Source organism: Lepisosteus oculatus, chromosome 13, assembly GCF_040954835.1.
Source record: "Lepisosteus oculatus isolate fLepOcu1 chromosome 13, fLepOcu1.hap2, whole genome shotgun sequence".
NCBI classification, from domain to species: domain Eukaryota; kingdom Metazoa; phylum Chordata; class Actinopteri; order Semionotiformes; family Lepisosteidae; genus Lepisosteus; species Lepisosteus oculatus.
In genome coordinates this window covers 16,745,902-16,773,690 of record NC_090708.1, presented here as the reverse complement: position 1 = coordinate 16,773,690, position 27,789 = coordinate 16,745,902, and the positions used below count along the sequence as shown (strand labels likewise).

At 45.0% G+C, this 27,789-nt stretch overlaps 1 protein-coding gene across 1 annotated transcript; it reads left to right on the top strand.

The window, feature by feature from the left end:
• Positions 1–1,752: 1,752 nt before the first annotated feature.
• On the top strand, positions 1,753–24,657 carry ap2m1b (adaptor related protein complex 2 subunit mu 1b). Its single transcript, XM_015361387.2, has 13 exons — positions 1,753–1,878; positions 7,014–7,132; positions 12,597–12,862; positions 14,931–15,013; positions 16,742–16,747; positions 17,582–17,717; positions 18,010–18,151; positions 19,007–19,021; positions 20,956–21,075; positions 21,423–21,558; positions 21,875–21,972; positions 22,403–22,514; positions 22,635–24,657. Exons 2-13 carry the CDS (start codon positions 7,059–7,061, stop codon positions 22,767–22,769), a joined length of 1,323 nt encoding a protein of 440 aa, XP_015216873.1. The 5' UTR covers positions 1,753–1,878; positions 7,014–7,058; the 3' UTR covers positions 22,770–24,657.
• The last annotated feature ends 3,132 nt before the right edge of the window (positions 24,658–27,789 follow it).

Below are 27,789 nucleotides of genomic sequence, written 5' to 3'. Positions count from 1 at the left end.
CATCGGCTTGGCTTGCGGTGTGCGCTGGCTGGTCCGAGGGAGAGGCACATTCTGTCTGATCATCTCATGCCTCTTATTCATCCCTGGGGGGGGCAATTTAAAAAGCAAGTGGCGCAACATCTAATAACAAATAAAACATGACTAAAAAATATACACAAAAACAGCAACAGACTATAATGATTGAAAGTAACATTTAAGAAGGTATTAATGTAAATGCTTATTTGTAGAGGGGACTCTAATAGACGTTGTATTGATAAACCATTACAGTCGCTGTTCGTGCTCTGGAACAAAGCTCAATCTCATTTGATTTGTCTAGTACTGTGCTCAGCGAAACCTTCCTGGAGGCACAAGTTCAGAGTGAAGGCTATGACGTGGGTCTTCAGTGACAGCACAGGCCTTCCTGCACATAAAGCTGTGCCAGGGGTCTCAAAGGCCCACCAATGACTTTACAGCACAGCTTCGACGACTGTGCTGACACAGCTGCCTTTCAACGTCATGGTGAAGAAGAATTCCTCGAAGTTTGGATCGTTCGCCCACTCACAGGGAACGTGAACTTGGTTTAGACCTTCATGAGACGAGTTCTTGCACCGGTACTCCCGCTCGGTGTGAGAGAAATGGCAGGTCCAGACACAGTGTCTTTGCTTGGCATGAGGAGCCACGAGAGTGGAGTTGCTGTCTGCGGGATCAGGACCGACGGCTTCGAACTCTGAATCTCCCCTGAGAGAGGCTCACCTGTGGTGTGTGAACTGAACAAGGGTCAAATCAAGTGAACTTCATTTGGCAGGATTGTGCAGGTCTACAGGCACAGAGGGTTAGGGTTAGGGTACTAATCTCATACAGAGCTTATACAGGCATGAATGCTGAATGAAAAACGCCAAAAGCTGTCACTGTAGGTGGTGTTGGGGGATTTCCACTGACTTCCAAACTAATGTTACTAAACCGTGCTCAGGAGCAGTTTTATATGACCTGCCCGCTGATGAGTGTAACAGGACTTCAGTGCTCGGCAGACCTGCTCTGCTCTGGAGGGAATTTGGTGAGGCTCAGGTCACCCTGATCATGCCCACGGGCTAATGGGGTACCCGCCAGAAACAACACCTGCTGTCTTGCCAGGAATCTGGGCTGCCCTAATTCAGGAGCGAGCGGTAGGCCAGAGATCTTTTCCGCACTGTTAAGGCCAGTAGGAAGCGGAGAATCGGCCTCAAACTGCCAGTATAAAAAATAATATACAAATATTATTTAAACTTCAAGAATTGGAGCTCACTAATGTTCAGGTACAAATTTCTGCAGAAACGCCTTTTGCACCTTCCAAATGGCTGGTGGCCCCCTTCCTGCTTTTAGTGTTATCTTTAGGCATTCGATATCCTGTTAGGAAGTTCACTGCATACAAATTGTTTGGAGCCGCGAAGGCTCTAGCACGGGTCAGGTAACTTATTTTGTTATTTTTCATGTTAAACGTTTTTTTGGGTTTTAAGGACATGTATTTGATTTACACTTTGTGCAATCTCTAGTTTTTTCACTTCTCTATTTCGCAGTTCACGCCCCAAGGGCCCTACCACATTTCATTAAGGAACGAAGAAAATGTATTTACCCTTTTAATGTTCAATTCAGATCAAGTTGGTCGCGTCTTCGAGGCGGGGCGTTACTGACACCTCCAGCTCCCTCCCCCTTTACGTCAGCCTGTGACGTCACGACGTCGTGACGCCGGTCAGCTGACGGAGCGGCTCTCTGAAGGAGGAAGGAGCGGCGGACATCTTGGATTGGAGAAAGGGAGAGGCAGAGAGCTGAGGAGCCCCGGCGGCGAAAGGGAAGTCGTACCTTGCACCTTGGGTGAAAGAGCAACGGCTCTGTGCCGAGGAAGGCAAATAGAGAGAGAGAAAGGTAAGAGCGGTGTTTGCCATACGGTAGAAAGACCAACAGTATCGGGCGAGCCGGGACATTATTTTAGTTGATGTAACGGTCAGAGGGAAAAAGCGGTAATCTCAAGAGGGAGTGGGATTGTATTTGAATGGATTGTTTTTTCTTCCCTGAGCCGGGGAAGGCAGATGAGGAACTGAAAGATGAGTACAGTGAAAGCGCACAGACCACGGCGTCGGTAGGAGGGTGTTTTCCGGCGAGGCAGACATCTTGGTCTGTCATTCTCGCCGCTGTAGTGCTTAGAGCAGCTTCGCCCTGATACAAAAAAAGGCGTTGAGGTGAGATTGTCAGCGCCGAGCCAGGGCGATGCTGGGGCTGCGGTGCTGTCGGGGTGTCCGGGTGCAGCCCTGTGCGGCGGGTGGTGGGGAGGAGAGGGGAGCCGGCGGCGGCGGCTCTCGGGCTCTGTAGCGGACATGTTAGTAACGGATTCGGGGTGACTCGTATCTCTCGGGGGGTGGTTTTCACGCGAGGATCCTGATCACAAATGGTCTTCCCTAGCCACGGCACCCTAACGATTTAATGTTGCAGGTGGCCATCCGAGGCTGTGTGGCGTACTGCGCTGGTCTAAATGTGATGCCGATTCCCCCGCCATTCGGCGATGTCTCCCCAAAGCCCCTGCCCTCCCGTCCGCCCCCAATAACGCGCACACAGTCTGTATTTAAAGCCCCTGTCTGTGCAGCTCCGGACGAGGCCTTTTGCTGTACATGTGTATCACGACCTGCCTATGTGTGTGTCAGTAGGATAATCATGGACGTAATCAGCAGTAAAACTCAACCTTCGGATCGTGCTTTGAAATCGAAGGCAGAGGTAGCGGGAGCAGACATTTTGGAAGTGTCTATCGCGGGATATTTATATATTTAGTACAGTGAGGCTCTTTGCGCATTATCCTCCTCGTAGCACTGACTTGAATTGTGATGTCTGCGAGGCACGTTGCGCCGCAGTCGGTGCAGTGGCTGCACAGGAAGCAGAGGTGATGTACTTTGACTTCGTCTCAAATCTGTAATTTACAAGGAGATTCGTGCTCCGAACAGAATTGTTGAGGAGTGTGACAGTGTCTCCGTTGGTCTGGAGCGGTAGTCTATGAGATGGATTTGTACTGGTGCACAGCTCTGTGTGTGTGGATTTGGATATCCTGTATTTCCAGCCTGGTCCTCAATTTCCTGTATCACCCTGTGTGGGGGTCAGGGAGTGAAGAGGTTGTGTAATTCTTCTGCTGCTTCTCTGTGGAGGTAAGAGTGAGTAACTGTGCCTTCAGTGCCAGGGCAAGCTCCTCCCCTGCTGTCAGCACTATACAGGCTGTGCGTATTTGAACTTCAGACGCTCCATGCCTTCATCTAACCAGTGGGTATGTAGGTTTTATATGGAATTAACCAACTGGAGATTGGCGATTGCAGTCCGCGGTGAATGGTTGCATGAACAGCTGTCTCTGACTTGTTCACTTGTTCAAAAACAGGAGAATCCTTTTCACCCCTATAGCTGTGCATCCTCAAGTTCTGTTTGGTACTGCATGCCAGGAAAGCATAGCATGTACATGTTTGTTCAATTACGTAATTAAGAGTGGAGGTAGATTCAAATCCAGAAGAAACTAAGATGAAACCTTGGGCACTGTACCCCGTGGTGTTCTGCTGCCCATCCCTCTCCTTTCTGTGATGAAGCCGATTTGCCCTCTTCCTGCTCCTCGAGTCTCTCTCCTTGTGGTTTGGAGCTATATGCAAGCCTGAGCTTGATCCTGTGTGGGCTGGCTGGGCCCCTATCAGGTGTGTGAGGCGCAGAGGATGGGGACCCTCAGCTGAGTGGTTCGTGTTGAGTTGTCCATCTTGGCACCAGACAAAATGCACAGTATTTGTTTCAGAAGTGGTCTTCAAGATTTTAGAACATTCAGGATATTCATTGTTTCACTGGAATTGTCTGTGCTCTGCAGTAGCTCCTGCAAGCAGGGGAGTATATCATCACATGAACAGTCCACCTTTCTTCAGCCTCAGCTGTTCCTGGCAAAGTGCTACGATGCAATGATCTGTCCCCTTATCATGCGTCGTTTCTGTTCACTGATAATTCTAATCATCTCGAACACCCTAGTGTTGTCTTACAACATGTCATAGTGTTAATTTGGATGTTTTCCCAGCTCTGATATTATCTGTATAAAGGACACACAATGCTGTCATTTGGCTCTTGTGCAGCAAACGATTTGTTTATCAAACACCCCTGGGATACACACGTTTTCGTATTCTTAAATCATCTGAAATTGAGCTTCTGAATGTGAGAGAGGCCCCAGCAACACAGGATATTAATTCTGCTGAGGCAGCAGACATGCCGGTATTGATGTTTCCTGGCAGTCTCTCTCTAGGATGTTTAATTTGACTGCTGCTGGCCTCATGAAATGTTCTATGTAGATGCCTCATAGACAGTGCTACATGGGTGTGACACTCGGGGGTTAGTGGTATAGAAGACCTGTGCAGCTCTCTCAGTTCAGAGCCCTGCACCTTCCTGGCATGGACCTAGTCTGGGATCAGCACTGGTCCCAGTTGCATGCTGAGATCTGTGATCCCGGATACAGGCTCTCTGTGAGCTTCTCCGCAGGAAAGTTTCTGAATTGTTTTCATTCTTGTAAAAGTCTTTCTCTTCCATTTGTTTGTCCTTAATCACAAAGACCCTGGGCAAATTCTGTCAGTTGTCTTACAGGTCTGGGAAGCAGTACAGGAGACCCGGATGTTTTTGTTTTTCTTAATATTCGGTAGATGGGGAGTAAAAATTTAATGTTTGCCTTTTCTGCTCCACCAGTATAGTTTGTACAAGAACCTGCTGCTAGTGAAACATGGAGTGAATCTGTTACGCTTTCTCCATAGAGGTATATCCCGAATATGTGAACAGGTCTATTCAGAAACAGACATTGGGCCCGTTGCTGAGCTATTAAACATTGTTAAAGCAGGAGTTGGTAAACTAAAAGAACCTTTTTGAGTGAGTTGGGCTGTCATCCACAGTCCCTTACTGCCCTGCTATCCTTAAGATGTTTGTGAGGATGATACTGTTCATGCAAAAGGGCCTATCTCTCCAGTGTTTTTTAGAGCTTTGAGGTGGTTAGGATTAATGGCACAAAATAAAGACTGTTAATGAATTAATGTATAAATAGCTATCCTTTGAAACCTTTCAGTACAGATTCCTCATGTAGGAGCAAGCATACTGGAAACATGCCAGAAAATTGGGCATCAATACCTAACTGATGGCGGGAACCTTATAACCTCATTGTTATGAGAAGATTAACAAAATTGTCATCCAACCTTTTATGTCAGGAATGCAACCAGTGTGCATTAAAACTGCATATGTATCGGCTTTCGTGCAGACATAGATTTACATGGTGTGAAGTGATCATTCAGACCATGTAACCTTGTTTCCTCTTGTTCAGATCCTAAGTAGCAGAGGATCCATTTTTGAACCCCGCAGCATACAGTTCAACATTGAAACTAAGACCATTGACAAGTAGTATTGACTCTCGACAAGGTAGGACTTAAGCCATTTAATGGCTCTGCCCATAGATGCCAGGAGAATGGGATGTCATGATTTAAAATATCGAATATAATGCTGACATCTAAGAGGATTGATTAGTAGTGCACCTGACCCATTTGCAATGTTCAAGTGCTGTGTCACTATCTGAACCCAGATTGAATGGGTTCAAAAAGATACATTTGTGGCTGATGTGAGGATTAACACTGGAACCAAACATCTTGGTTAGTTTGTTCTATTTCAGGCTTTCTCCAGACTGCCTGCTTCAAGTACATGACCTTATTCTGGGTGAATTTTCACGTTTGGATCTGTGAGGTTAACCCAACATAAGATCTGTTGTTATTCTGCATTAGCAGTAGGAGCCAACAGATAGTAAGACCTGAAATGGATCATTGCTCTGAACTGTGACGGTCTGAACTGTTTCCCTTTCTCTCCCCGTCACTGTCGTTGTTTGATTAATCACAAAACGGGGTGTCGCTGACTGTTCAGCGCAGTGCTGCCAAGCATAAGGCTCAATTGCATCGGCATAACCTCAGTGAGTATTGCCAAAGCTTTGACCATTGTCAAAATACAGGTAACATAAGGTTGTTAATGAAAATAGTCTATTGGTAATATTACCAATCCAGTGATTTCTTTCAAAAAAATTAATAACAAAATGTTGCATTTCACATGAACACCAGTGGTGTGTATGTGTCGTGTGCAGCTTTCCCTCTCCTGCCAGTGTCTGTGAGGTGTGTCCTGACTGGTGTGTCTGCTGAGTAATCGGAGACAACAGTTGATCTTCCTTTTTCTAAGAACTGACAGTGGAGAGGGTGGCTCCCTTCCTCTCTCCAGCCACTGCCCTGCAGTTCTCCTGCCTCGTGTTCTTTTTCCCTTTGCATGCAGTCTCCTGTTCTCTTTCACAGCTCATGCCTGTCTCCTGCCATTACACACCATTGTCTGGTTCTTCTCTCCTTTACCCGGTATTTTCTTCCCATGTGTAGCCCCTCTTTCTTGCATTTGTCACACTTTCGCCTTCTTTATCTGCAGCGTAGGTGTTGTAATCAAATCAATGCGTATATGTGGCCTGTCTTCTGTTTTTTCCGGGAGCTGGATTATGGGATCAGACAAGGCGTAATCCTTGATAGGGAGGGGTAGAACTTCACGTGTTGCTTTAGAACGAGGTTCTGGAAAATTGAATTAAACCAATTAAAGGTACTCTCCCACCTTACTGATCTTTCCTGTGACAGTGTTAGTGTAGACGATTGCACTTTGCAGTTGCCAGCCAAATGAGCAGAATGTGCCTATTGGCCTTCTTATGCTTGTAGCTGTTTATATCCTGTTCAGTGGTTTTCTTCTTTTTTTTTTTTGTTTGCATTCTATTTAAGTGTACAGGAGTGCTATGTGTCCATAAAAATGTTATCGATTTAAGTGGTCTGTTGTTCTTGGGGTCTTATTACATTGGTGTACTGTATGTCACTCTGGCCAGAAGCTTCCTTTTAAACAATGCAATTAACTTGTTTTTTTCCTTTTGTCTCTTTTCACTTCTCTCCTCCCCCCCCCCCCTCATAAATTGCACTCTCCATGTTCTGGCATATTGTTCCTCCATTTCCTGTCTTCAGGCTGCTGTGATAATCATGGGCCTTGATGACTGAGGCAGTCTCACCATGATCGGAGGACTGTTCATCTACAACCACAAGGGGGAGGTACTGATCTCCCGGGTGTACCGCGATGACATCGGGTGAGTGGGAGGCCTGTGAGGTGGGGGGCGCTGTGATGCAGAGGGCCTTCATTGTTAAGACCTGTTGTAGAATTTGTCCTGTTCTGAAATGAAAATAATATTCTCTAGTAATATTAACAGAGCATATTTTGAGAAATATTTGACATGGGTGTAACATCTGTTTTGATCTCTGTAGTCTGGCAGAACCAGATGACCCATTTCTGGTGTTCTGTATAGTGTTTAGTTCTGCAGTATGTGGATGTCCATCTCGTACAGACTTCCTCCAGCCCCTGCTTCTGGTCAGTCAGGTTGTAGGCATAGACGTTTATCCAAAGCTGCTAGAACTGTTTATCAGCAGTTACTGGGGTAGTATCTGAACTGTGAGCCTTCTGCTAACTATACTTTGTCCTTCACTCCTGTAAAACTCCAGCAGTTGCATTTGTAAAAGACCTCTTCCAGCCATAAATGGAGAGGCTCTCTCTTTCTCAAGCAAGGTGTGGTGTTAATGGCAGAAACACTTTTATTTTGCATCAGTTTGATTGAATCCACCTATTATCAGCTGCAAGGGATCTTCTATGTATGTTTGTACAGCTCTGGAGTATTAGTAACAGATTTAGAAGCGGTTACAGTAAGGTTATAGTTGTTAACCTTACTACAAGTTCACTGTTTAAAATGTTTCCTTTTTCTGCTTCATTGGCACAGTCAGCATAAGAGTTCTACAGCACGTAACTCGATCAGGATCAGTGCCCTTTGCAGTGCAGTGTCTTATCCGTTTCCTCTACCGATATTTGAATAAAGTAGAGGAAACAGTGCATTGAAAAGAACTTGAAGCAGTTTTTATTTACTCAAAGATGTGGGGAAACTTGTACAAGCTTCCCAGCCACATTGTCAAAGCTTGTACTTGGCTGCTTTCAAGAAATACCTGGATGAGTTTCTCACATCAGTTAGTTGCTAGTAACCCAAAAATCATGATGGACAGAATGGCATGCTCCGCTTTTCTGACCTTTCTCATGTCGTATTAGCAACCTGTGTTTATGGAGTGAAGCAGTCGTGTGCAGGTCGGGGCACGCAGGCTAGGAAGACTGTCTGGCTGTGGGGGCCTGGCTTTTCCCTGTTAAGAGCTTCTCCACCCCTCTTGCTCCAGCCTCTTTGTATTGTTTCCCCTCTGTGCAGCAGTGCCCTAAGCTATTCTACCTTGCATTCTTTACAACATATACAGTGGTCACATGATGGATTTTTAAAAAATATTTCAATATGGAAATAATGTAGAAAAGTAACTCTGAAACAGTAAGAACATGTTAAAAATTCACATTTCAAACAAACTTACTCTCATTTGTATATCTGCTTAAAAAGACATTTAAAAAGGACTTTTCAATAAGGATTTATAAAGGATGCAGAGGATGTAGTGCAGTATAGGAGCAGTGAGTGGGTAATCAGAATATCTTTAGCAGAAGAGCCAATCAGATGTTTTGTCTGGGGCCAGATAATTGTAAGGTCCTGAAGGAGCTAGTAAATTCCAGAGTTTGTTTTGACAAAGCCTTTTTTGTTTTTTCTATTTTGTGACAGACCTAAGCTTTCCATGCATTTTGATTGACACTTGTAATTTGACAATTACAGATGCATTCATGAAGTCTGTCTAAAAGTGTCAAGACTGTGATCCATTGTGACATTTGATTAATCACAGTTGTCACTGTTAGAGTGCATGGGGAGGCAAGAATCTGTGTTAAAAATCAAATGACTTCCCAGTGCAAAATCTGTTATTCCTTGCATGTTCTGAAAGATTTCTAATTATGTAATGGGTCTAGAGAGCTGTAGTCCATATCATCCCCGAGCAATGTCTGCAGGGCTCTGGTAACAGTGTTGTTTTGGAGCTTCAGCAGCAGTCCTAGGGTCTGGCACTGCAGACTGGAACAGGGGTGACTCTGTGAACTGTGCTGACATCTTTCTCTATTTACTGTTTTGGGCCAGTGGGCCAGGGGCTGGATTGTAGTTCCTTCTGTATTAATTCTTCAAAACTACAACCTTGAAGTGACAAGATGTAAAATGGAAACTTGCTTGAGCATTCAAATTTAAAGTTTTCTTTTTGGTGGCAAAAAGGAACGTTAGAAACTCAGGGAAGTAGTCATGACTCCCCATGGAACTATGACCGAGTACTGCTTCCCTCTGTTTTTCTGGCTCATTATCTGTGGTTGTTACTGTTGGATAATGTACAGTTCTTATCAACATGGGTGGGCTCATCTCTTTGCATCTGGTTCTCTGCAAAAAAGATAGTCGTTAGAAATTAAAATTGAAGCTCCTCTCCAGCTACATAGTATACAGTAGACTAGCCATATCAGTTTCAGTATGTGTGGACATATCTCACTCTTTTGTGCCTGAAGACTGGTGCTCTGCACTGAGCAGTCCTGCACTAACAGCTGTGGATAAACTGATAGGACTCATATTGCACAGCAATCCGATCTACTCCAGCTTTTTCCAGCTGCAGGCTTCTGTATGTGAGGTGCCACTAGGTGCTGGGTGAATCCTTTTTGTTTCTTTAGCTTAAAAAAATAGGCTTACAAAGATTTCATCTTAAAACACGATCAGTATATTTACTCATGTTTCATCAGTGCCTATATAAGCAGGCTTCAGACATTAAAACCTGGAGTATACTCTGCAAGTCAGGTGCTGGCTGCATGGGCCTCCTTCAGTCTTAAATGTGGATCTGTTAGTATAGAACACACATTGTATGTTAATCGGCACTGTGAGCTTCTCCCCCACAAAAAAATGAACTGAAGCTGTTTTCTGTAGTAAGCTTTTTCTGTTGCCCTGTGCTTTGACACTGATCTGTGCTGCAGTGCAGTGCCGCACACTTCCTTTTCTGTCCCCGATCCTCACCGTGTTCAACCCCTGGATCTGTTCGTTTTTGTGCTGTCTTGTAGTGAGCTGTTGCCGTCTTCTGTCATGAAGATGGCGGTCTTTCTTTTATTTTTTTAAGGGTGATGTCGCTGTGCTTTTTGTGAGCCTACGTGGGTGTGTGTGATAGCCTTGCATACATGTGTGCGTGCTTGTGGTTTTCTCTAACCCTCTCTCTTGATCTGTTACTCCTCTCCCTCCTTCCTTCCCTTCGCTGGTGCCATTTCTGTCCATCTCCATCTCTCCATTGGCTGCTGTAGGAATAGGTAAGAGCCACATGGCATCTGATGATTGCCTAAAGCATGCCCACTGCAGTGCCCCTCTCCCCCCCCACCTCCTGGGCACAGCTTTAGGAAGGCAGTGCGTTCCCCCTCCCTGTGTCATGGCATGGTGCCACGGAATGACTGACACTTGTTTTCAGCGTTTTACAAATGGTCACACGGAAAACGAAGAGAGACCCCCATAGCACAGCAGCCTCGTCCATTTTGGGATTCTCACCAGCATAGCCTTTTGTCCTGATTTGAACACATGCAGGTATTCATTTTTGTTTAACCACAAGCGCCCTTGCATATGTGTTCAGAATGTTTGGGAACTTCTGTTGAATTGAAATGTCCGTGCCACACCCAGTTACCCTCATCACAGCACTCCCTGAATGCCATCATGGGATGGTATTCAGCTCGGGTACACTGAAACCTTGTGGAAGCAACTCAGTACTCCCCCTTCAAACTCCGCTTACTGTTTGCAGATGCTCAACATGGTACTTGTTGGGCAGTTTCTTTTAGTTTTGACAGCCTGTGTAGTCAGTGGCTGGTGAATCTGGACTGGAATGGATCTGGCTGATGTGCAGAGGGTCATTATTTCCTCCCCTGGTAACTGTTCATTGTAACACCGTTGCAGCTTTGGATTGGTCACACTATTGTGCTCCCTAGGCACTATAAGGGGCAGGGTGACCCCCTCCCAGAACTATTTCTGTTTTTGATGACTCTCTCCTGCTGCTATTGAACTATAATTATTTTTTTTCCTTTTTGTCTGTAAAGTGACAACAGAAGGCTGTGTGTGAGGACTTGTGTATCAGTATTCTGGTTCACCATCCTTGATCCAGCTCAGTTGGCTCATGCATTCAGTTCTGTCAGGAGTATCCAGCTCCGCTCCTGAAAGGCTGCAGGCAGAGAGGGCGGTTTTACTAGATCTCTAAACCAAGCCTTCTCAATGGTGTGTGAGTGGAGACCTGATTTGGGAAATTGCTTCGAGTAATAAACATCAATTGTAGCACAAAACTAAAAAAAGTTTCCACTTAATAATGATAGTTAATGGATGGAAAACAGTACAGTTAAGGGCTCAGATTGTGGCAATATTATTGGAGCACCTCTAGGACCAATGCTGCTCTTAATTTATATAATTCATCTAGATTGGGTTGACCAATCCTTGTCCCAGAGAGCCAGGGTTCGATTGGTTTCATTTACCACTCTTAAATCAATTTCTAAACATGCAAAACTTTTTTTCCTAAGTTAGGTGGTTTGTGTAAGCATTGTATCAAGACTAAATTAGAATATCCATATCCTATAGCTCTTAAGGACAGAGACTGGCCAAATGTGGTCTTAATTGGATCACTTCATTTACTAAATTGACCTAACCAATCGAGTCAACTTGATAAGTACTAACAAGTGATGTTGGGGGTGAGGGTGACCTATAAAACCTGCTGCATTATGGCTTTCCAGAACCAGGGTTGACCACCCCTGATCTAGATTCTGATGTTGGAAGCTAGTCAGGTTTACAGACAATACTATAATAGGATTTGCAAACACTGTAGAAGCTACAAAGGAAATTTAAAAAGATCAATAAAATTTGGGACTGGGGAAAGCACCTGGCACCTGTGTTTCATGTAGGTAGCAGAAACATAAACAATAATTATGAATTGGGAAACTGAGTTTGAAGACGATACACGCATAAAAAGATTTATGCGTTTACATTGACATCTTTCCACCTAGTTTTGGAGCTGGGTCTCGTCTGTCTGCACAGCATGTTAACTGGAATTGTTGAGCAAGGGGCTGGCAGTGTTCGTGGATTGACTCACACTACTGCTGTACTCGGCAGTAATGACAGCTGTTCACGGTGCAGACTGCTCCTTGGGTTCGGAGCATAACAGAGGCAGGGGGAAGCACTTCCTCTTTTTCAGTATTTACTGGACAGCCATTTGTTACAGTTCAGCTCTCGGTCATATCCAATCAGATGCTTACAAGTCAGCAGATTCTGGTTTGAAGACCCTGTGTGAATAAGAGGGGTGAGAGCAAGACTGCTGTAAGAATATGTGTGAGATCTAACATACTGGTACTTCACACTCCGGTTCTCAAAATTCTGAATTTAATCACCTTTTACTTTTTGCATTGATCTATCCTCATTTTCTAGTGGGGGATGTGCATGACTCAGCCCTCCAGCTCCCCAGTCCATATCAGGAAATGCAAGCTGTGGTTTGATTATGGATGTGAGTGACCGCTGGGGTTTTGACTTGGTCTTTTTTTCTCTCACCTTTTCTTTCTTCATCCTTCTTTCCTTGTCCTTGTTTTCCCTCCCCCCCCCCCCCCCTCTTTCCCAGACGGAATGCTGTGGATGCGTTCCGCGTCAACGTCATCCACGCCCGGCAGCAGGTCCGCTCCCCCGTCACCAACATTGCGCGCACCAGCTTCTTCCATGTCAAGCGCTCCAACATCTGGCTGGCGGCCGTCACCAAGCAGAATGTCAATGCCGCCATGGTGTTCGAGTTCCTCTACAAGATGTGCGACGTCATGACTGCCTATTTTGGAAAGATCAGTGAGGAGAACATCAAGAACAATTTCGTCCTCATCTATGAGCTGCTGGATGGTAACGCAGTGCTCCTTTTTTCTCTTTCTGGGTCTCTTTGTAGGTCTCGCGCTCTTTTTTACATGTCTCTGGGGGTTTGCCACTGTCCCTGTGTACGTGGCTTTGTCTTAGTGGAGATACCCCTCTTTATAGGTGTGTCTTTGGGCCCTTATCTCTGTATAGGGTCTCTATGGACTATACCCTGTGGTTTGTAGGTCAGTCTATGTGGGCACTCTTGTCTCTGTAAGTATGCCGTTCTGAGGGTCTCTTGGGTCATCTCACTGTCTCTGTTTTGCCTTTAAGTTGCCAAGCTTCTGTGGCTTGTCCGTAGTGGTAGTTCAGCTGCAGTGAGAGAGATGCTGGTATTGTGGTGCCTGTTCTCTGTGGTTGGATAGCCTGCTCATTCCCAGGGGGTGAGGAGAGGCCTGCTTTTTTGTACACTTTTTAAAGGCATTATTATATGATGCATCAAGTGTTTCTGCTTTGCTGTAGTTTTTTTAGGTTTTGATTTTTATTGAATTCAGATGAGAAAACCAAAACCTAAAGAAAATATTGCACAGCCAGACTGTCCATCAGTGGCCATCTGAAGGAGATTATTATACTTTTTATTGGTTTTTATTAATTTGTACCCTTTATTACTCTTAGACTCTCTCTCAAATCACCACCCATTCCCTCCCCCACTTCCTGTATTTTTTTCTTGTCATACTCCTCGCTACAAGTCGTTTTTGTTAATTGCTGTAGGTTTCTCATTGAACAAGGAGGGCTCTTCCACCGGCCAGCATTGTTGTGTTACATGGATGGCCCATTAGGTTCTGGTAGAAAGGGATTTCAGATTTCTTTTTTTGGCATTGTTTGTTACTGTGTTGTTAAAGTGGAGTTTCTGGGAGGTATTGACAGAACCCAAGATTGGTCCCACATGAAAGATCTCCTTTTGGCTTATCTAGCTCGTTCAGTCAGCTAGGAGCTTGTTGCTCTGAAGACCTCGTCAAGGTGCTTTTTGAAGGATTTCAGTCAAGTGGGTTTGTTCAATGTAGGGCCAAGAGTGAGAGGGAGTGGGGAATTAGGGGGCTTTGAACAGGCATCCTGTCCTCTGCTTTCAGCCTTTGTGTTTTCCAGTCACATTACACATTTGTAGGAAAGGAACCCTTTTAATTTGACCTTATAGTTCTGTGCTTATTTTGCTGTGAAAGGTGGTGCAAATTGATCCTGCAGCTCTGAGTCACTCTGAAATTCCAATCTTCAGTGAGTGTGTTCTTCTGTCCGATGGATCTCCGGTCTGTGTGTGAGTCTACTGTGTTGCTATCTGTATGGAAGCTCCTGCTGAGCGGGGGGGACATCCCTCAAAATGGACATAACTTGTATTTAATAAAACAAGCCGTGTTTTGAATCTGAATGTGCAAGAAGTGTTTGCTCTTGGTTTGTTTTCATGCAGTGCTTTTTTTGAGTTGAGTTCAGAATCGTAAATAAAGGAATTGTGAAGTCCTCGCCTTTATATGAATACAAATGTGTGGACATCTGCATCTGCGTTGGCTGTGCTGGTGTTTGTATTGTGTGCCTTTCTAGTTTGTGTGCTATCCTGCGTTTGAAAGTCTGATGGTTGGTGTTTTAATGGGTGTAAAGTTTGTGAGGGTTGGATGTCTGTGCTCATAAGTGCCCTAGAGGTGTAGTGTGTGGAGTGAGGGATTAGTATTGGTGTGCCAATGAGGAATATGTGTATATGTGTGACAGATTCCACCCCTGTGTATCCTAACCTTTCACCCTGCCATCAGCCATGCTGCAGAAATGTCTGCTTGTACCCTATCCTATTGTGAGGGTTTGATACCTCTCAAGAGGAGCGGGCTCACTGAGTGTCTTGAACATTCGTCATGATGAAAATTACTTCACATTGAACTGGTATCTCAGAAGTAGTCCTTCATCAGTGCCGTCTGTTTTATACAACAGGGAGAATGGTGGGGTGGTGTACAGGGAATAGGGTGTCAGGCTCAATTGGAGAGACTTGGAAGAGCCTGTTTAAGCTCTGGCTTTATGGTAGGGGCTTGCTTGCTTCAGACAGCTTCAGTGTAACTGCTTTTTTTCTCTTTGTCCTCAGAAATCTTGGATTTTGGATACCCCCAGAACTCCGAGACTGGAGCCCTGAAGACGTTCATCACACAGCAGGGAATCAAGAGCCAGGTAAGAGCTGGGAGGGGCAAAGGAGCAGTTAGTGATATTCAATACAAAAGACAAGTAGCTTTAGCCTCTGTTGTGTTACTTCTCTCAGCACAGTCCCCCCTCCTTACTTTCTGGTCCTCGTTCAGTTCTTTCAGTGCCTGCTTTGTCTTCTCCTCCATCTTGTTTATTTTGGTTTCCTTTCCTGCCGATTGACCTCTCATTCCCCCTTCTACACAACGAACAGGACACTTTTGTTATCATGGGTGTTGCTTTTAAGAATTGTCTTTGTTGATGTAATCGGTGGCAATGCAGTTCAGTTTGGGATCTTCCGATGATTTCTAAGAGCTTGAGAAATTACTGAAAGATTGCAAACACAGAATGTCTGTGAATACAAGGAGAAATAACCAAATATGGGTTTACCACATGCATGTTTATTACATCAATGCTGTCCACAATAAAAAGGTAAAAAATTAAAAGATAGAGGTAAAACCTACTGTGCCCTTCAGAATTATTGGCACCCTCAGTACAGATAACCAAAAAAGGCTATGTCTATCAGCTTGATCTTACGCTGAAAATTTGACAGAAATCTAACCTTTCAGTGAGGTAAAATTGTTCAAAGAAAAAAATCCTTATAAAAAAAAACCTTTTCTCAAAAACACGTCACAATTATTGGGAATTTCTATGAACAAAGTCTAATTGACATATATTCCCTTCATATTTGACCTTTTTTAAGCACACCTGAGTCTTCAGGAACTCTTAAGTGGTCATCCACAACTTCCTGTTACACTGGGGTATAAATATGAGGTGACACACCGGGTTCTATGGTCAGATGAGACGGAGAGCTTTTTGGCAACAAACGCCAGAGGTGGGTTTGGCTTAAAAAGAGTCAAGGTCATGCAGAAAAGAACCTAATCCTCACTGTGAAGTATGGTGGTGGATCTGTGATGTTGTGGGGCTGTTTTTCTTCCAAAGGCCCTGGGAATCTTGTTAGGATACATGGAATCATGGACTCCAAATACCAGGAGATTTTATATCAAAAACTGGCTGCCTCTGCCAGGAGGCTAAGACTGGGTCATGGTTGGATCTTCCAGCAGGACAATGATCCAAATCCACACAAAAAGGGTTCACTGACCACAGAATCAAGCTGTTGCAGTGGCCATCCCAGTCCCCTGACCTGAACCCCATTGAAAACCCGTGGGGTGAGCTGAAGGGGAGACAGATCTGGAGACATTTTGTATGGAGGAATGGTCTCAGATTGCTTTATACATGTTCTCCTGCCTCATCCAGCATTATTAGAGAAGACTCAGTGCTGTTGTCTTGGCAAAGGGAGGGTGCACCATGTACTAAATGCAGGGGAGCCAATAATTGTGATGTGTTTTTGTGAAAGATTTTATGATGATTTTTTTTCATTTAATTTTACCTCACTGAAAGGTTAGATTTCTCTCATTTTCAGTGTAAGATCAAGCTGATAAAGACATTTTTTCATAGCCTTTTTTGCTCATCTTCACCAAGAGTGCTAATAATTCTGGAGGGCACTGTAGTATCACACTCAGTAATAGTTGTTTAACCTGTAAATGTAGGGTTGAGTTTCAGTGAACTATTGGTACACCCATCCTCCCTGGGGACCAACAAACAACTGACATTTGTGCTTCTTGAAGGTTTTAAACCACTTCCCTCTTTTGTCTCCTTTCTGTACTTCTCCATGCTCCGTGGATCCTTCCTGCCTGTTGGGAATGACATGGACTCCAGCACCAGGTAAGATCAGCCTCCTTGCTGTATGTACACCTAACCTGGCAATCACTAATTCCAATACCAGCTTGCCTAAGAATAACGCTTATATCCTCTAACAATAGAGCAGTAGTCAGTTGTATTATCTGTGCTTTGCTTTATATTGTTCCATCTTTTCACATTTGTCTCAAGCAGAGAAATTTGATTTTTCACCGCAACGACAGCACATTATTAGTTCAAACTGAAGGCCTTTCTGATGACACATTCCTAGTGAACATGTTTTGCAAAGAGTAGAGCTGAGCAAACCATAACCAGTGTGTGTGGCTTTAAGTGAAAAACCACATGAGTGTTCTGAGGAGCTACACTTCAGACTCTGGTACTGAACCCCTTTTCTCCAGTGGAGTGACTCATTTGCTTTAACTGGCTTGGAGAATAGCTATTTGGTGGGGCATGTTCTCCAGAGCTGGAGGTATTCCACCTGTTCCAGCTCACCACAGTTAAGAATTTGCTCGAAGGTTCAGAATAGTGCATGCTTGTTACTGAGGTTTTTCAGTTGGCTTTGCTGGTTATGTATTTCAATATATACCCAGTAGGTGGTGCTGTTTGATCTATTTGCTGTAATGCTGCACTAAAACAACCTGAACAATTCATTCATAGTTATTGCCCATAAAATGGCATGTTGGATTTGTTTGGATTTTGATTGATCTGATATTGTTGGTTCATGCTATCTAGCCTTCACATGATGTCACTGTGGCTTTTGGCCAGAACAGCATTACTAATTTAAGGTACACTAAGACTAATACCACACAGCAGCATAGTGGGTCAACTAATTTCCTCCTTTCCTCCTGTTCCCTCTTTCAGACAAAGGAGGAGCAGTCTCAGATCACCAGTCAGGTGACTGGGCAGATTGGTTGGCGCCGTGAGGGAATCAAGTACCGCCGCAACGAGCTCTTCCTGGATGTGTTGGAGAGTGTTAATCTGCTCATGTCACCACAAGGTAAAACTCAGTGCTCCCCCGTCGCCCCCCACAGGGTGTTTAACGTCCTGTGCCTCCTGTTGCCTTCCATACAGTGTTACATGCCCTGTGCCCCATCACTGTTCTCTTTGCTGCTGTTCCAGTCATCACATCCGGTTTTTCCCTATTCTTCAGTAGCAGAACTGCAGAAGCCAAGTGTCATAGCTTGACCTGTACGTTAACGCCCCTTTCCCTGTTCCCCTCTTTTCTCTCGTCCCCTTGACTTCCCCCTCCTGTCCTGCCCTGTCTTCTCTTCCGTGTCGCCCCTCCCCAGGTCAAGTCCTGAGTGCCCATGTGTCCGGCCGGGTGGTGATGAAGAGCTACCTGAGCGGCATGCCGGAGTGTAAGTTCGGGATGAACGACAAGATTGTCATCGACAAACAGGGCAAGGGCACCGCAGATGAGACTGGCAAGAGGTGAGAGGGCACGCATACGGTGGCCTTAGGACTGCTGACACCATGATTACACCGTGAATGCAGACACATCACTCGGAGCACATGTAGTCTCATGTCTCTGCTGGATCAGCACACTCGCAGCACTGTGGTCAGCAGGGCACAGCGTCGATTTTCACTTTGTGCCAACACCTGTCATAGAGAACAGGCGTGATACTCTGTTACGTGGAACTAAGCCTCAGTAATTACGGGAAAGGTTTATTTAGGCTTATGGCTTCATTTACACATGTTTCTTTCTGTGCAGTTGAAAGACTCACTTAACCCTGCCTCTCAAAGTATCTCAGTGTCCAGTGTCAGTTCTGACACGATTCTCTTTGCATTTCTGTTATTGTTTCCAGTTTAAGTTGTACTGTTCAAGTTTTAAAGTCCCGTCTTTTATTACCTTTAAGGTTTTTTTTTAAATGTTAGCAGGATGAATGATTTACTATTTATCTTGTGTCATCACTGACCAGTTGGAGCACTTTAACAGGAACAGTTGCAGTTGCTGAATTTGTGAATAGCCCTGTTTCAGGTACTCCTTGTCTGGTGCAGCATGTGAAGTTTATTTCAGCAGCACATCTGACTGCAATGCCAGCCCCTCTGCTGTTCTAAACGTTGGTTTCCATTCACCCTCTCTTTGGCAGGCTGTTCTAATTTTTATTTCTGCTAACGTTCTCACCCTGTGGAATATGCCATGCTGTAGTTTGCTGTGTAGAGTTGTAAAGCTGTTTTATTTTCAGCAATGCTGGGTGCATTTTATTGTGTGGCAAATTCAGGTTCTTTTGATTTTTCTGTTATTGTTTATTTTGTTTTCTCCCCTCTCTGTGTGCTGGACCGCAGTGAGTTGGGGGGCAGGTAGCGTACCTCTCTGTGTGTGGGTGTACGCGTGTCAGGGTGTGTGTGTGTGTTGGGTGTGTGCGCATGCATGCATTAATTCTTATTGTGCTGTTTTTGTGCATGTGCACAAACCCACCTCAGCTCACATCTCACATTTGAGTTCCTTCTGTATATTTTAGAGTAAACCATTTTTATTGCCCTGCAGCTGTGATCAGTGTTGGTCTGCTTGATTGCCTCCCCTTCACCCCTTGGCTTCATTATGCTTGTCCCTTAAGCTTAACCTGAATGGACACACCTGTAGGTTGCTTTTAGAGCAGGACAGAGGTTGGTGCAAGGTATCCCTTGTCTATAAAAAGAGCTTAGCTCAGACAAACTGATCTCAGCCAAAACACTTTCCCATCACCCTTCCACATTTGACATGTGTTTAGTACATAAACAGGTTTCAGACCTCCATTGATTCACAAAGCTGAGCTACAATATGTGGTGATTTATTTGTGCTCAGTTTTGGGACTTTCCCGGTCTTTAGTCCTTTGTCAGCCTGCTATGTCCTCAAGGTTTGTGCTCAAGATTCAGATTTGATTCCATCAAACATTTTTCAATAATAGATCATCCTCACTTTGTAAGAGCTGCACTAGGCAAGATACCTTTATTGTACTTGTATTAGGATGAAAGGAATAAAAACCAATTAATAATGTAGTGTAGCTTTTATATGATATTTAGCAGATACATTATCTAAAGCCACTTGCAAAGTAACAAACCATGGGATCAACAACGGCTTCTGACACTGACAGGATATCGGCTTGACAGCAGGTTTGAGAGATGGAGCTTAACTATTTCACTGACTTGGGGCCACACACAAGTAGCTGGGGGCAGAATGAATCTCAATCAAGGGAGGTTGACTTCCATGGCTGTTTAATCACTGGCCCTGTAGATGGCTGATGAGGCTAATCTGGGATTGTCAGGCTTGGCTTTGGTGTGTTTTTGGATATTGTAGGCAGCCCTGGGTTGTTGGTTTGGTCTGTCATATGTGGTGTCTGCTGCCCCCACTTTTCTGCTTTTTTTATATGTAGGTTTTCCAATTGCTGAGGTCCTTGTACACTTTCCCCTTCTGGGGGGACATGCCCAACGATCTCCCATAAATTGGTGTTTCATTTCCTCACGTTAGCCTTGAAAACCTTTAGCTTGTTCTCTGCCCTTCTTTTGCTCCTTTCCCTTGTATGATCTGGGAGAACATAACTTGCTTTGAGAGTCTTGAGCTGGATGTCTTGGCAATGTGATTGGTCCAGAAGAGCTCATATTGGATGATTGTGGCCTCGATTCACATGGTATTTGCTTGAGAAAGGTTTCTAATGTTGGTGTGTCCATCTTCAGACCGATTTCAAAAGTTTTTCCACAGGCAACCTTGATGCCACATCGGTGTCTTGATGCATCTCCTGTAAATGATCCTGTGTGTTGATTTTTTAGCACATTTTTCCTCTGAGCAAAGGCTGCACTTTCACATATGTTGAGATAAACACTGATGATTTATTTGGCGGTAGAGTGGGTATCCTGTTCCCAAGACAGTCCTCATTAACTGTGAAGACCCCAGAGCATGTTGAAAAAAATCACGCTCTGCTGCTCACTGACTCGGGTGCTTTCCGTAATCAGGGCTGTGTTTCAGTCTTTGTATTTCCTCTTAGGCTGAAACAGACAAGACCCATTAACTTTGTGTGCAGCATTTATCAGGAGCCTTGTCCCATCACACAGTGGTCCTGCTGTGTGATGTGAGGGTGTCTGGTGTTGTGACTGTAATTTCCTTTTCCTCCCGTATCTCTGAGCTGTTTTGTCTTCTACTGCAGAGACATAGGGTACAGAGAATTATGATCTGAAGGTTTGTAACATTCTCCCCCCCCCCCCCCCTTCCATTTTCTCTCTCATGCTACGTTTCTTTCTCTCCTTCCCTCTCCCTGCAGCGGGAAGCAGTCTATTGCAATCGACGACTGCACGTTCCACCAGTGTGTTCGTCTCAGTAAGTTTGACTCTGAGAGGAGCATCAGCTTCATTCCCCCTGATGGCGAGTTTGAGCTCATGAGGTTTGTCTCCTCTTTTGATGTCATTTGCCTTTGCTGGCATAATGTTCGGCCTCAGCCTGCCCAGTTTTAGTGCATTTCTATGAACCGATTTCTGTTGACCAGGCCTGAAATATATATAGCTGGAGGTGGGGAGCAGGGATCTACTTGCTATCGCTCCCTACTTTACTACATTTCTTGCTTGCCTTCTTGCACAAGGTCTGCCAAATGTAACATTGCCAAAGCAGAATTGCAGCTGTTTAGAATTTTCATGTCTGTCTACGCATATTGGTTTAAATTAACAGTGTTACCAACAGCTTTTCGCTTAGACAAAAGTCTAAATCTTACCTGTGTGTGTATGTGGGCTACAGGTATCGCACTACCAAGGACATTATCCTGCCCTTCCGGGTCATCCCATTAGTCAGAGAGGTTGGCCGCACCAAGCTGGAGGTCAAGGTCGTCATCAAGTCAAACTTTAAGCCCTCCTTGCTGGCCCAGAAGATTGAGGTGTGTGCCTAGCTTATTAAATTGCTTCACAATGCTGAATGTTCTACTATATGTGCTAGAGTAACAGTGCAATAAAATAGTCCCTTTACCATGGAGGCCTGTCTTAATTATGTAGAACAGTTCTGTTACAGTAGCAGGCTATAGTAACTTTGTAATAGACATATTCCATTCCCAAAGCTATGCAGCTTATAAACCAGGAATTTTAAAGGCAAGAAGTCAGTCTAGTGAATGGCAGGTCTTTGAGACCCCTGTTAAATCCTGAAACTTATCTCTCCCTCTCTGCCCCCCAACTTGTTTTTTTTTTGTTTACCTCCAGGTCCGCATCCCCACCCCTCTCAACACCAGTGGAGTGCAAGTGATCTGCATGAAGGGCAAAGCCAAGTACAAGGCCAGTGAGAATGCCATCGTCTGGAAGTGAGTGCTCTGAACACCTAGTACTAGTTCAGTACTTGTACACGGCAAGATATCTGAAGTGGCCTTCAAAACTAACAAAACAAGGTTGATGAACTAACAAAATAGCTTAGAGTAGGACCAATATTAATTATTAGTAATAATAATAATAATAATAATTCCTTAGGCTTATAAAGGGATACTCCAATCACTGATTCCCAAACTGGTAGCACAAAAACCAACCAAGGGCCTTTGGAGTTTTGCCTGGCCCTGTGGCCTCAGTGTCCTCACTAAGACTTTCTCCAGGGCTGTGGTTAATTTTCTTGGCTGTGTGGGTTCAGTGTACGAGAGCCTATTTCAGGAGGCAACTGTAGAGTTTGTGTTCACACTGTGTTGATCTATGTGGAATAGTGATTTCCCCCACCCCCCCCCCACTTTTCCTCTCCCACTCCAGGATTAAGCGGATGGCAGGCATGAAGGAATCCCAGATCAGTGCAGAGATCGAGCTGCTGCCTACCAACGACAAGAAGAAGTGGGCTCGTCCCCCCATCTCTATGAACTTTGAGGTGTGTGTGCCTTTTTTGTCTCATGCTGTCAGTCAGAGTTGCATCTGTCACTCTGTGGGTCAGGCCAGTTAGGTATTTCCTGCATTTATTAATGGTTTCCTCCCCTGGTCTTTCACACAGGTCCCCTTCGCTCCCTCAGGGCTCAAGGTGCGCTACCTGAAGGTGTTCGAGCCAAAGCTTAACTACAGCGACCATGACGTCATCAAATGGGTGCGCTACATTGGGCGCAGCGGCATCTATGAGACACGCTGCTAACAGCTCGAGAGGGAGAGAGAGGGAAGGAGTGAGGGAGAAGGAGAGATCTGGGGGAGGGAGGGGAAGGCAGCAGGGTTCCCTGTTCGCATCACATCATGTCCTCTGCTCTCCAGATCCCTTCCTCCCTCACACCTTTACCCTCTGTCCTTGAGTGCTGGCAACAAGTTTTACAGAGAAATGATATATAAATGCAAAACTGGTCCTGTGGAAAATGTTCCATCACTGAAGAATTCTGAATGACAGATCAGGACTCTCTCTATGCCAGGGGGTGTGTACCAGGAGAGATGCAAACCCCCCTTCCCATCCCCCACCTTCCAATCTGTAAACCAGAGAAAGGGGCTTCACAGACACATGCCCACCCTGCCCTCATCATCTCTCTGCGTTAATCCTGATTTTGTTCATTTTAATTTTTTAATGCCCTAATTCCCTCTTTCCCAGCGAACAGTTACCCTGCCCCTGGCCTGCTGCTGTTATAGGATGCAGTCATCCCTCTCCCTCCCCCAGCCTGTCCTCTCTCTCCATCTGTGTCTTATTGAAGTATAACTTTCTCTCTTCCTGTCTCCCCCTGCCAACCTGCTCTCCCCATCTCTGTGTAACCGTATCGTAGATCTAGTGTTTAGTCAGCAACTGGACGCATCAGTATGGAGTTATATTTTTTTTAAGTAGTTGTTCTGGATTTTTTTTTATTCTCTTCCCTCTACAAGCGTGACATTTAGGGATAGTCGCAATGTGATGGCAAAGTAGCACATTCTGCGCAGAGAAGGGTAATTCCCCCTTCTCGGAATCCCTCATTCCGTGTTTTTTTCCTTCTCCCCCTATCTTTAGCCTATTTCTCTCAATATTATGATTGTCTAGTACTTATATACTGTGGTTTTCAGTTTTCAGTGCTACAGTGTTTCACTCTCGTGACCAAATTCTCAGAATGTTAAGGAAAAAGAAATAAAAATCTGTATGTTTTTTTTTTTAAAAAGCTGAGCAGCAGCGCTATGGTGGGAGTTTTCTCGTTTCCGTGTGACAGTTCCAGTTGGCCTGGTATGTACGTGTGTGCAGGCATCAGCTGTGGCAGCTCTCTGGCCATCTCTCATCTGAGCTGTGGACAGGGTCTCCCCCCACACTGCCTGCCCGACCAAAAGGACTGTTCTAAAATCTTGATCACTGCAGAACACTACCCCAGCCCCCCTGGTTATCATTCACCTAAATCCCTTAGGTCCTCTCCCACTTCTTGCTGTGTATGTAGGCTTAGTCTGTTGAGTGTTGTGGGGTTTGCGTGCCAAGAGGCACTAGCCTGTGTTTCAGTCACAGCTGACCAGGTTGTTCACCTCCCTGTGGTGCTCCACCCAGCAATCCGCCTGGCAGTGCACTGGATCTTTCCTTCCACTTGCCAGGGCAGGAATTGCAGCCACTGCAGAAACAGTGAGTCAAGTGAGTGGTGGAGTCACTATCACAGTTTTCCCAGCCAGTCATTTCACAGCCTTTTAACAGCATTCACAGAGTGCTGCTAAGGGGTTACTACCCTGGAAATATTCAGAGGATTTAACTATTGATCCAAGTAGCTTATTTGCCACCCAGTCTGACTATACTGTCCTGTGTGAGAGTGGTAGCAAAACTCCATTCTTGTTTCACATGGTTTAACACTACATGCCTCTTGCTCACAACAGTCCTTACTCCACCTACGCTTGCAAGTACACACACTCTCTCGACCCAAGATTGGGTCTCGGTTGCCCACTCTCCTACTGCAGCTCTTTGCCCTGCGGTCATGCTACGCACCATCCCTCTGTGAGAGATTGTCAGTGTGCTGCCTGCACCAGCGCCCTTTGCTTCCGTGTTTGATCTCCATTTGGTAACTTTGTGATCGTCCAGTTAATCCTAATAAAACATTATAGAACCACTCTAGTGTGCTTTCCTTTGTATTTTATTTCCTTTGTTTTTCCTTTGATGCAGGTGATGGGAAAATATAGTTTTGTCTGTGTGTCTGTCGTTGCGCGAGTCTCGGAATTGATGTATTTTGGACCTATCTGAAATGGGGGTGCCGGCCAGTGATGGTTCACATCCATTATGGATTTTCTATTTGGCCTCTGTTTCGTGCACTAGGTTTGAAAGGGTGAAGACTGGTGTGAATGTGCCATCAGTACTCTGCACCAAACCTGTCCAGCCCTGGTCCTGGAAATCCACAGGCTCTTCCATCATAGCTCTAAATAACTAAACTCAATCATGTGCTCTTAGTACAGATTAACATGAGGTGGGGTTTGCTGGTCAATTCTGAATGATGGTTTCTCTAGACCCACAGCTACTAATGCTGAGCCTCAGCCTCCTTTGACTCTTCTCAAACTGCACAGGTTCCTTTTAGCTTTGGTTGTGACATACAGGTTTGTTGCTTTTGTATGGAAGTGATTTATGTTTTCCATGAAACTTCCATAAACATTTGCCATGTATGTATATACAATGTACATTGTACCATGTATATACATGTACAGTATAAATTGTAAATGTATGTAGAAATGAAGTCTTCTCATGATTAGTTCACCATCTAGGCAATTTTTTACACTGCATTTTTAATGTGATTAAAACAAGTTGAATATATCATTGGCAATACATTTTATTACCTGAAGTTTGAAGCACACATGCACTAACAGGTCGTGCACATTCCTCCTGCTCCTCAGGGCTTTCTGAGCACAGACCTAAACTAGGGATATGCAGGCCCATTTCCTGTTCCAGCTTCATTCCTGGTCGCAAAGTTTCTTGAGTCTGAAACCTGAGATGAGAAAGGTCTGTTTAATCGAATGGCTCGTTCTGTTGAGGCTGAGCTGTGAAGCTGGAGTTCCGGACTGCGAAGGGCGTCTCGGTTTCCGCAGGCAGCTGTCGGCTCCGGGCGGCTCTTCTCTGCGTCTCGCTGGGCTGAGGGCACCTGGTCTCCGCTCACATGCTGGGAGAACCGGAGGAGTGACCTGGTAGCCAGGGAAGTGTGATCTGGCAGGGAGCCCCAGTCACGGGACATTCAGGGCCCCCCAATCCAAATACAGTCCTCCACAGTGGGGGGAGGGCAGTTGGGTAATCTCCCTGACAGAGGGGTGGGCACTGAGGCGAAGGTGTGGTGCTCTTGTTCCACATTCAAAAGGGAAAGAGAACTTATTCAGTTCAGTTTATTGGTCACATGCAATGAAATGCTTATTTGCATGTATGCTCCAATAAAAGACATAAAAGGAATCACCAAAAACACAAACACAGAACAGCAGCAACGACAAGAAGTCAACATACAGCTTTAAAATAAAAAGTCGGACAAGCAGTTTGAGAAAAACATCAGTGTGCACCGGTGGTAAGGGTAGAGTTAATCTTACAGCTTGTGGGAAGAAAGTAGCGGGCTCTGTATGTTCGGTTACACCTGCGGGGCCTCTTGATAGGTTTGCTCTTACAGCAACTTACAAAAGAAGGAAAGCCTCCGTATCTTTCAGCTCATCAAGAGCAGTGCGAGACAGGTCTAGCCGCAGGTCTGACGGTGAACAGTCTGAAAAGGCTGACCTGCAGAGTCCACTTGTTCGAACAGCAGGCTCACGCGTCTTCGGTGTTGCAGGCTGGGCTGGTCGTGCCAGTGAACTCACTGAACATGAGCTCACACCTCAGTAACAGAGCCCCCTGCCCTGGTGCCCTGGGTGAGCAGCCACACAGCTGGAGCCTGTTACCGTCACTCAGCTGATGATGAACAGGGAAGAGAAGGCACGTAGGGAATGCTGGGAGAGAGTGACTCTAATAGAGAGTAAGAAAGTATCCTGCCTGTCTGTCCAAGGGGTAGAAAATCACAGCCCAAAACGACAAATTTGAGATGAAAATGGAAACCATCCACCTTGCCTTAACTGAAGAATATTTCCACTTCTTCATGTACTTGTGAAAGAATGTGTTATAAACTGCAAGTGTTTATGGATGGCCAGCAGGTTAAAATAAGCAGACTTACACACCCCTTTAGCTGGAAAGTCAGTGTTGTACTATGGTGTTTTGCATTCAGATGAAATTCTAGGTTTTTACTAGATTAACATCGCTATTTTTAATCACTGAGTGAACTCAGTGCAGACATCACATACCTTGACAAAATCAAGACAGCCAAAAATATCCCTACAAGTGTTGTACAGGAACACTGACAATACCTCCTACCATCAAGACTCCACTGTGCTCTCTGTTTAATCCTAAAATGCAGGATAATGACTTAAGTGGCATGCAGACTGTTAAATTTCTATGAAAAATTAGCACCATTTTTAGCAGCAAAGGGAGTGTCGCTTTTGACATGGGTGAGGAGATGGGGTGAGAATTGAACAGCTCAAGAGAACAAGTGAGCAGTTTCAACATATGTTAGGAATAGCTTCCTTTTCCAAGGAAAATAAGAACATCTGGAGTCCTGTTCTGTGGAATCCAGATGTACAGTATCAAACCTAGATCCCACATGCTGAGTGTGCTGGGGGCTATACCATCACATTGCGGGGAGGGTTCAGCAGACGACTGCCTTCTTCAAAGCAGCAAGCGGTGAACTTGGCAGAATTGGACTCACCTATAGGAGAAAGTGGACTTTCCCACGTCCTGCAGGGGCTGGCCTTTACTGCCTGGGAAACCTGTCGAAAAATAGCTCATGTAAAGACAGATGAGCAAAAATTGCTTCCTCTCATCCTTCACATTGTAGTTTGTCAAGTTGAACTTTTGTGGACTACCTAGTGTACTTTATCACCTCCTGTATGTATACACAAGTGTGTTTGTGCTTCTAGGAAGGTGTGGGGGAGAGAGTTTACGTTTCTCTGGACACATGTTACTATCTGAAATAAACAATACTTGAGAAGACGTCCCCACAAAACACAGCTCCTAATTGACAAAAAGGGTTAGGACATCCATTATCCATTCTCTTTTCAAACGTAAAAAGTGCCCCAAACGGTTTTTTTTTCCCCACGTCTGGCAGACAACAGCTGAAGCGTAACGGGAAGTTGCCCCAGAGACAGAAACGCAGAGGCGCGTGTGCTTGCGCGTGAGTGTCTTTAACGAGGAC

Coding starts and splice junctions, on each gene's coding strand:
- ap2m1b (XM_015361387.2), top strand. CDS start 7,059: ATGATCGGAGGACTGTTCATCTACAACCACAAGGGGGAGGTACTGATC. Junction 21,076..21,422: donor GGCGAGTTTGAGCTCATGAG/GTTTGTCTCCTC, acceptor TGTGGGCTACAG/GTATCGCACTACCAAGGACA. Junction 21,559..21,874: donor TGCTGGCCCAGAAGATTGAG/GTGTGTGCCTAG, acceptor GTTTACCTCCAG/GTCCGCATCCCCACCCCTCT.